General features: G+C 38.4%; 1 protein-coding gene across 1 annotated transcript; it reads left to right on the forward strand.

Annotated features, from left to right (window-relative positions):
• The first annotated feature begins 605 nt into the window (after positions 1-605).
• Positions 606-9,188, forward strand: LOC131333850 (phosphoglucomutase, cytoplasmic-like). The gene is made up of 19 exons (XM_058368627.1): positions 606-681; positions 775-830; positions 1,756-1,869; positions 1,985-2,047; positions 3,151-3,270; positions 3,374-3,465; positions 4,154-4,213; positions 4,304-4,403; positions 4,515-4,672; positions 4,754-4,849; positions 5,127-5,190; positions 5,284-5,365; positions 5,481-5,656; positions 5,749-5,828; positions 6,442-6,574; positions 7,095-7,202; positions 7,289-7,387; positions 8,321-8,383; positions 8,640-9,188. The coding sequence occupies exons 3-17, from the start codon at positions 1,768-1,770 to the stop codon at positions 7,367-7,369; spliced, it is 1,515 nt and encodes a 504-aa protein (XP_058224610.1). The 5' UTR covers positions 606-681; positions 775-830; positions 1,756-1,767; the 3' UTR covers positions 7,370-7,387; positions 8,321-8,383; positions 8,640-9,188.
• Positions 9,189-9,785: the final 597 nt, after the last annotated feature.

Below are 9,785 nucleotides of genomic sequence, written 5' to 3' on the forward strand. Positions count from 1 at the left end.
GTGTTACAAGCTACCCGGTAGTGCTGTTGTAGTGAGGACTTGCCAGCCTGGCGGCCCAGGACCGGTCCAAGAGGATCCACACTTTCGCTCAGTTGCGTTCAGCGGTCAAACCTGTTCGAGGTGCGATCGACCGTACGTGGCGGGGGACAAAGTGGGTGTGTTGGCTCCGTGTGAGCTGTTCCCCCGTGTACGACTTTCCCACGTTCTCCCACAGCACACTGACCGAGTTGGTTCTCAGGTGGCCAGACGAAGTCCGGGATGAAATTGCACACCGTATATCCGAAGGGCACTCCTGCCCAATTTGCCTAAACAAGTTTGTGTTAGGGTACCCGATTGTTGTATTTGCGTGCAAACATTTCACCCACCTCGATTGTTATTGGTCCCTTGTGGAGGGGACCAATGGGAGACCGAGATGTCCTCTGGACAGGAGTGAGATCCTTAGCACAGTTTACATAGTTACTGTTGCGGTAAGCCTATTTGGAAATTGTTTATTAAAGTTCATTTTCATTTGAAAAAAGCAAGATCAAAGTAGGACTTGTTAGCTTGGTTACTGCAATATATTTTGGTTTCTCATCTTATGTAGTCTTAACTTTTTCCAGGTGGAGGTTTTCGAGCCATTCCTCTACTTGCGGAAATATGTTCAAGCGACATTCGATGCCCTTTCAAAAGAGGAAGTGAGAGGTAAGCGTTCTAATGACATTTCTTATATTGTATGTCTCTTTTCTTGTTGCAATTCGGAATTCACTTGTAACTGCTGCATTTTCATGCACATAGAAGCCACACTGGTTGTTTCTGGCAATGGTAGCAACTTTTCAAAGGATTCCATCCAGGTAATCTGTTTTGCGTTCTTCAAGGGATATTCTAGTCGAGTTTGATTTACCTTAATTGGTGGTTTCGAATCTGGTATTTCAAACTTAATGCTATTTTTGGGTTCATACTGTGCACACACTACCTTCTTTGAATTTGGTTGACCTTCAGGGACCTGATCTATTCTGCTCAGATAAGGCCATGCATTTACAAATTAGAAGTGTGCATCATGCATAACTTAATTATGTTGAATAATCAAAAGAACACAACTCCCTAATCATCTAAGACTGCCGTGAACTAGGTTTAGAAAGCTTAGTTGACTGTCCTGCTTATAGTTGCTGAAGGCTTTCTTAGGTGCCACAAATGCCCAAATCACATAAGAGGCACGGCCAGATAGGCGGCCGCCTATATCCAAGTCGAATAATGTGCAAAGCTGCAGAATGGGCACGCGGTGCAAGCCTAGGTTTTGAAAGAGTTTTTTTGTTTGCTCAGTGTTTTGTGAGAACTTTTTGCAATTTTTTTCTGGGCTTGTTTTGTTTTGTTTTCTCTGGAAACTTGTTTGATCCCAGTATTCTCTTATGTTCTTGAATTTTTTTTTTCTTGTGCACTATTTGTTCTGCGTCACGCGTTGCCTATGCAACCTGTTTTGTAATTGGTTTGAATATCCTACAGAATACTATTATTCAATGTTTGCTTTACTTAAGGCTAGCCCATTCTGTGTCTTGTCTTTCACCTGAGCTCTAATAGACCTATCACCTTATTGGCTATTTCTCCTTGTGCCTCGTTAGTGCTCCTTGGTCACCTATTAATGTCTTAAGTCACCTTAGTTGCCTAGCGTTGAATTAATTGCGTCTTAGTATATGTTTTGTGCCTAACTGCCTACGCCTTCTATGTGATTCCAGACGGAACATGTGTAAACTACCTAATAGGTTTTTGGGAAACTGGCAGATTATAATTAAGATGGCAGCTGCAAATGGAGTAAGTCGTATTTGGGTCGGTCAAAATGGTTTGTTGTCTGTTGCTGCTGCATCAGCTGTTGTACGTGGACGAGTTGGGGATGATGTAAGTTAATCTAGTTCAGATGGTTACATGTAGTTGTCTATCGTGGATGTTACCCCATGGAGACCTTGTTAAAACTGGTTGAACATAAAATTTATGTATGTGAATTTAAATATAGGAATCGAAGGCATCAGGTGCATTCATATTGACAGGAAGTCATTATCCAAGAGGTCCCCATGAGGTATTTACCAGCTTTGATTTTTTTAACCGGTAATTTGTTTGAAGGGAAACTTTACAGATGGTGATCAACATTATCATTTTGCATTTATGATATGTGGAATTGTCGGGGTTTCATTGTTTTCTACTTTTAGACAATGCTCAACTTGTCCATTGAAACCAATTATTAACTTGCAAGTTGCGACGCCAGTTTTTACCCTCTTGTTTTGCATTCTGAATTAGGAATTTGAAGTTGTTCATTGGAAGTTAATCTAGGCCTTGGTGACTCGCAAAGGCTTTGTTTGTTATCACCCTCCTGCTGTTGTCCAGGATTATTATGTACTACTCATAAGGGCAACCTCCAATTTGCTGATGTTTCCAATTTGCTGATGTTTTGCTTTTAAAGTTGTGCTTCACCATTTTTTACCATTAAAGCCCCCAAAAATATGTCATTCAGCAATTACTTTGCCCACTTTCAGTGCGCTTTATGTACTTTTTTGCTACTTTTCATCCTGTTCTATAGAATTGCATGGGGTAGGTGGTAAATTTCTTTCATTTGCCTCAACACCCCCATAAGGGCAACCTCCAATTTGCTGATGTTTTGCTTTTAAAGCTGTGCCTCACCTTTTTTTACCATTAAAGTCCCCAAATATGACATTCAGCAATAACTTTTGCCATCTTTCAGTGCCCTTTCGTACTTTTTGCTACTTTTCATCCTGTTCTATAGAATTGCAATGGGTAGTTGGTAAATTTCTTTCATTTGCCTGGACACCTCCTTGCCCTACTTTCCTGACGCACATGCACAGCGACAAGAAAAGAGGAGTAATGAAATCTTATGTATCCAAAAGAAATCGTTGTCCAGAGATTAAGTACCTATATTGTGAAACTGTTTGGAGATTAATAAATGGAGGGATGCTTTTATATGTGTATTATGTGTCCAAAGCTTAAAAAACAACTGAAAGTGTAGAAGTTCTTCCAAAGACTAGAAGTCAAAAGGATGAAATGATCATTGTATCTGCCATTTGACCTGTTTAAATTGGGAAAAAAGTCGCTCATTTTCCATTCAGAATTTTCAGATCACCGACTGCAAAGCTGATTGTGTGGTTCTCTTTTGTTTGTTCTATGCAGGATTTTGGAATTAAATACAACATGAAAAATGGTGGACCAGCACCAGAAGCAATTACTGGGAAGATCTACGAGAACATGGAAACAATACGTGAAGTCTTAATTGCAGAAGACTTGTCAGATGTATGATTTGCTTTTGTTGCAGTATATATATTTTTTATTATGTCCTCATCTCACGATTCTCATGGCTCAATGCTCATGCCTAAATGCTTGAAATGCACTCCAGGTGGATCTCTCCATAGTTGGCATAACAAGCTTTGAGGGGCACTTCTACGTTGAAGTTTTCGATTCAGCTTATGATTACGTGGAATTGATGAAGTATGCTATCTTCAATGGCTCAATGCGACAAACGCTTATCCATCCTTTCTTCATTTGCTCTTTGTTTCCTTGTGGCTAGTTTTAGTGGTGATACTGGAGTATTATAGGTTATAGAATAGCCTGTGTGTGTGTTCTTGTGTGTGTCCCATTCTTATGATCTTTTCTGCATTGTGGTATTAGGCTGCCTACGCTCAATTTTTTTCTGATGGGGTCATGAGCTATGCACATCATATAAGCATAATAGATGGAAGCAGAGATCTTATGCTTGTTTATTTTTCATATATTTATTTCCTTTATCTGATTGCTTCTCTTTATTTTTGGTTTTGCCCATGGATATAAGCTTCAGTCTTCAGATGTACCCGCACGGATTATTATTTGTTTTGGTTTAGTTTTAAACGGAGTTCTCCCGCCTCTCTCTCTCTCTCTCTCTCTCTCTCTCTCTCTCTCTCTCTCTCTCTCTCTCACCCTTCTTATATTTTCTCTTTCTTATATTTACTTTGGTTTCATGATTTTAAGGGACTTTTAACTGTCAATTCCTGTTGGATCAAGCATGCATGAAGGATTGTTCTCCTTTCTTTTTGTCACGTATTTGTACTTTTTTATGTTTTTGATATGTCCATACAGATTCCTTCTGTCCTATTCACCTTCGGAGTCCATTCTTTAACACAGTTGGTCGTTGATTTCCCAGGTCCATATTTGATTTCAATTCTATCCGAAAGCTTCTTTCATCTCCAAAATTCACATTCTGGTACTTTGATTGCATCTCATTTCGCTGTCATTTTACTGGTACACTTTGTCAGTATCGCTTTGGTGCTTAACTGCTATTATCAATTTCTAGTTACGATGCACTCCATGGAGTTGCTGGACCTTATGTGAAGCGCATATTTTTGGAGGAGCTTGGTGCAGATGAAAGCTCATTAATGAACTGCGTATGCAAGGTATATTTGTGTTTGCGATGGCATACTATTTGTTACGGAATTGTCGGGTTAATTCTTGACTTAATACTGATGTTCCTCCATGTCGTTTCATTTGTTACTTCATGTGAGCAGGAGGACTTTGGAGGACGGCATCTAGATCCCAGTCTGACCTATGCACGTGAATTACTTGCACGCATGGGGTTGGGTACGAGAAGCTCTCAGGATGAACCGCCACAATTTGGTGCTGCTACTGATGGTGATGCCAATCATAACATGATCCTTGGGAAAAGGTAGTATCATACTTTTCACTTATTTTTGGAACAAGACCTCTAACCAAAACCTCTAACTTTGAACTGTGTTGCGGATGTCAGGTTTTTCGTTAGTCCATCTGATTCCGTTGCTATTATTGCTGCAAATGCTGCTGCAGCCATACCTTACTTTTCTGGTGGTCTTAATGGATTTGCCAGGTTCAGTAACTTATTGCTTAGCTTCTTTGTGTTTGCATCTGTGTTTGTGTAGTTGAATGTGAATGTGCACATGTCAAGCTTACCTATGGTTGCATGTCTCACTTCTTTCATAATCCAAATGAGCCATAACTTATTCCTGCACCTATCTCACTTCTGTAGTCATTGACATTGCTTTCTCGACTTATCCGTCATGGGACAATGACTATCCTTTATGTCCATATTTTCCCCTTTACATACTAAACTTTCGACCTCATATTTGAGAGTTTTTTTCCTGTAGGAGCATGATTTCATCTAGTGCTCTCGATAGTGTTGCTCTGCATCAAGATGTGGAATTGTTTGAGGTACTCTGTTGCATGAACTTGAAAATTACCATGGGTTCCTAGTACCAGTAGGTATGAGAGGTGTAAGTTTGTTTTTTTCCTGTAAAATGCAAGGTGCCTACTGGATGGAAATTCTTCAGCAATTTAATGGATGCTGGTTTTTGTTCAATTTGGGGTGACGAAAGTTTTGGAACTGGTGGGCCTTTGTTCCTGTTCTTCAATATCCTATTAGTGTGAATGTATATTGTAATGGGGACATAACAGGCACATAACTTGCAAAAAGTCTTGTGATTTATTACTTTTGTGGACAGGATCGGACCATATTCGTGAGAAAGATGGAATCTGGCCTGTATTGGCTTGGCTCTCTATTATTGCTTATAAAAATAAGGATAAACTAGAGGAGGAAAACCTTGTGACTGTTGAAGATATTGTCCGCGAGCATTGGACATTATTTGGTCGTCACTATTGTACTCGTTATGATTATGTGGTATGTATGACCTCTGATGCTTTTTACTGAGATCTCTTTTCTGCAATAGGATGTGAAGACATCATTTACTAATTTAATATTTTCCCTCAAAGAATGTTGGTGTAGATGCAGCTAAACGACTGATGGCATATTTGGTCAATCTGCAACGATCTGGTCGTATTAATATCAACAGGTATGCTTCTCCTGGTACCTTGAAGAATAAAGAAACTTGTTGGTTTCCTTCAGTGTTCCGCATTTGCACTCAATTACAACATTCCCTTTTTTTTGGTCTGCGTGTTGCCTTGTTGTCTCTGTGTGCGTATTTAACTCCAGTTAAGAGATTACTCTCCACCATAGCCAACATTCCTCCGTTTTTGTCTACGGACTGCTCTCTCGTTTCTTCTTTACTCTTATTGTCTCTCTTCTCCTCCCTCTTCTCTGTTCTTGTCTAGTTTCGCAGTTAAGTTAGCAGTGCATGGTACACTAGTACAAGGATAAAAAACTGAAAAGTAAGAATACAAAAATTGTGCAGCCAGGTCATTTTTCTTAAGTAAGAATGCTGTCTATAAGTCCAGGACTTTTTATTTTTCCTCTTTTTTCCCAGAAGGTCCCATACTAATGAGGCTAACATCTAGGGATGTGTTTTCTTATTGAGTTACTGTGAATTCAACAATTTGTTAAAAAGAGTTGATGCAACTAACCAGACACATTACCTTCTAATAGGTTGTCACTTTTGTCATGATGATGTCCAAGGGTCTTTCTTATGTCTGTGTATTTTTAAGAGCTTACACAGTTAATTTGTACAGAATTATCAGGGGGATTCTGTCAAATTTCCCAGAGCTTAGTAGATGTGATGAGTTTGAATACGAAGATTCTGTTGATGGTTCCCACTCGAACCACTTGGGTTTTCGATTTTGGTTTCATGATGACTCAAAACTGGTAAGTGGGCTTTCACCATTCAATGTTCAAACTTCAGAATAGTTTGTTTTTTTGTCTTCTTTTTTTTTTAAATTGACCCAGTTCAAGAGCAGTAGACAACTGCAATCAGCATCTAACATTGGAAATCCATTCGCTACAAGTTTGAGATTTATGGAGAAACATGTTATGATACTGAAATTTCATTAACATGTATGCTTTGAGAGTTTATCTTCTCAGGACTGGGCCTTTTTGGTTTGTATCGGTTTTCTAATACCTATTTTGTTCAGTAAACTAAATTTTTGGCAAATTGTTCTGAGACTGCAAAACGATGGTTTTGAATATTTGAAAATTGTTTCTCACAAAATGAAAACAAATATTAAACGACCAGTGTTTCCTAACTTTTTACTGTTATTGGGAGAAACTTGAAGAATGAAAGGTGGGAAATGAAAATAAGAAAAGCAAAAACAATGCCTAAAGAATTCCTAGTTGTTCTATGCATCTTGACTCTTGTGATTGAACATTTTTTAAACTTCATTTCTAGATTTTCTGTATCTCTAGAGGGGACTTGGAAGGTGCAACCATTCAGCTTTACATGGAGCGATACAGCAGAGATCCAGCAAACTCTCAAGAAGCAGCCCTTACTCGTCTTGTGAGAAACGCATGCATGATCCTTGATTTTATTGTTGCTGACTCTATTATTTTCTTGCTAACTAGGGTGGTTGCATTTGGTCACAGGTTACGGTTGCTCTCAAGCTATCCAAGATTGAGGAATTGACTGGCCGATCTGCCCCCTCATCTATTACATATAGACCGTGAGGCATATAGAATTTTTTAGTTTTAGGTCTTCAATTATAGTCTCTTTTATGTGTGACATTAATTTTTGTGCATAAAAATAGTACTTTTTGTTTATTCTTTTTTATTTGGTTTCTTTTTTTAATTCATAACGGTAAGACTTGAAACTAAGCCTCTAAGCAAGCACACTCTACCACATAGTCTTGAATTAAATACATTTCACTTGATTTAGAATTTTGGAAGTAATTACTTTCCCCAATGTAGTACTTATTTTCTTCCATAGATAGATAAGAGAATATTGAACAGAAATTTGGAAAGAGTGAAATGATAGGGGGAGCTCACAAGTCCACAACAGAATAGAGCCACTATATCTACATATTCAATAGAGAAGGGACATTCATCCCAGCTAAGGGTATCTCTCATAGCATATATCCAAAATTGGATAAACAAAATTTGTGACCTCATCCTGGCTATCCATTTAGGGGGTTGTTTGTTTTGAGGAGTTGTTTGTTTACCACTATCAGCCTCTCTTGTGTTGTAGCTGCCGTTCTTGTGTTGGAGTGTATCTATAGTTACATTCCCGTATCTATTTTAGAAAATTTTTTGCGTTACTTGTAAATAATTCTGATGTTTGGCAAAAAATAGATAATGCGGATTATGTTATCCTGCATCATTCGTTCACACTATTTTCCCTTACTACAAGCTGTCCTTCCCCTAGAATGCTTCTTTCTGTCTATCATGTGCTTGACCGTGACTGCTTTGAGAATCTGGGACTGGTTCATGTTTCTGTGGAAACAGATTGAAGAAAAGTTAGGGAAAAAGAAGTGAAAATTTCTGTTTCTTCTATGGTGAAACTGACAAGCTTAAAATTCCAAATTTGAGTAAAAATAGTCACTGTTGGATTCTGCTCTGGTTTTACTTAGTGTTCGGTTACTTTGACCTTATTGTTTTACGAAAATATCTTGGTTGCTGCAGAGTCTTCTGCTAGAGCAAAGAATCAACAATTCCTATGGGCCTATGGCATGTCTCACTGACAAGGTACTCAGATTCTTGGAATGCAAACGGTTGTTTCTAACCCTTGATTGTTTGAGATCATACTTTACGATGACATCTTAATATGGCTTGCAAACAGCTGTTTCTTGGAATGCAACCTGTTGATTTTGATTCTGATTGATGATGCCTTGTTTACTGTTTTTCTTTTTCTTTTTCTTTCCCGAACGACATTTGACCACTTTGTGGTCTAAGAATCCCCTGCTGATGTTTAACCCTAGTCTTTTTCTTTTTAAATTTGCAGAACCTCTGTAAGTTCTCTTCCAAGTTTGTTCCGTAGTACATACAATTGCAGCAGAGACCTTTAACTGGCTCGTCGGAAGTTTGGGATTTGCATATTTCTACATTAGGGACTTTTTAAATGCTTCGAGTTTGCGCACAAGGGAGGCAGGTGATCCGAGTAATGGTTCAAGTTTATCCATGTATTTCCAGCTTCAGCAGTTTGCAAATTTTTTGTGAGACTATCAGTTTCTAGTGTTGGGCACAGATAGTGAACGCAAGTATAGTTTGTTTCAAGTTTATCCATGTATTTCCAGCTTCGGCAGTATGCAAATTTTTGAGACTGTCAGTTTCTAGTGTTGGGCACAGATAGTGAACGCAAGTATAGTTTGTTTCATTGCCGATCAAAAAAAGAGAGTATAGTTTGTTTAATTACGGAGAAAAAAGGTGCGTGCATTAGAACATTTATTATGGTTACATGTTGATTGAGTTCTGCTTCGTCCATCAATTGGTTGTTATGAAACAGTTGTGTTATACACCTCAATTTTCAAATTATTGCTCTTGTTGTTTGACATGCCTATTCTGTTCATGTGTTGGCTATATATGTACTATTTTCGATCCACAATCCGAGGTCATGAGACTCGCCCATCCTCCTTTAGAACTGGGGCAAATTGTATGCAATGCCGACACAAATGGAAAGTTATATGCTGTTTGTCTAGGGTTCAACTATTGGGCCAAGCCACAAGATTGCAATTTCTTGTAAATTTCTTTGTTTTGATGTTGATGGCCTTCATTTGACACGTAAGTTGATTCAGAAATCACTGACCGTTGTAAAAAAAAGAAGCATCATATGTCCCATCACGCAATATTTAAATGACCACGCGATAATGGATAGAATTGATAAATTGAGTTCAATGGACAGAGAAGGGAGGAGGGCACAAACACCATTGTGGTTAGGGCATCACCACTAGCCATTCCAAACTCCTTCTAGAGATAAGGTGAGAGCTAATTCTTCAAAGGAGGTTGCACCTGGCTCTCAATATAAATTTTTGCATAAATTTCCACAAAGTTCATAAATTTTTCACTGATCGAAGAGGAATGTAACCCTTAACGACATTAAATTTATTTTTTCGTAAGTTCAATATTTTTATCACATGTTTTTTTTTATGGA

The sequence above is a fragment of the Rhododendron vialii genome, chromosome 7a, assembly GCF_030253575.1.
Source record: "Rhododendron vialii isolate Sample 1 chromosome 7a, ASM3025357v1".
NCBI classification, from domain to species: Eukaryota; Viridiplantae; Streptophyta; class Magnoliopsida; order Ericales; family Ericaceae; genus Rhododendron; species Rhododendron vialii.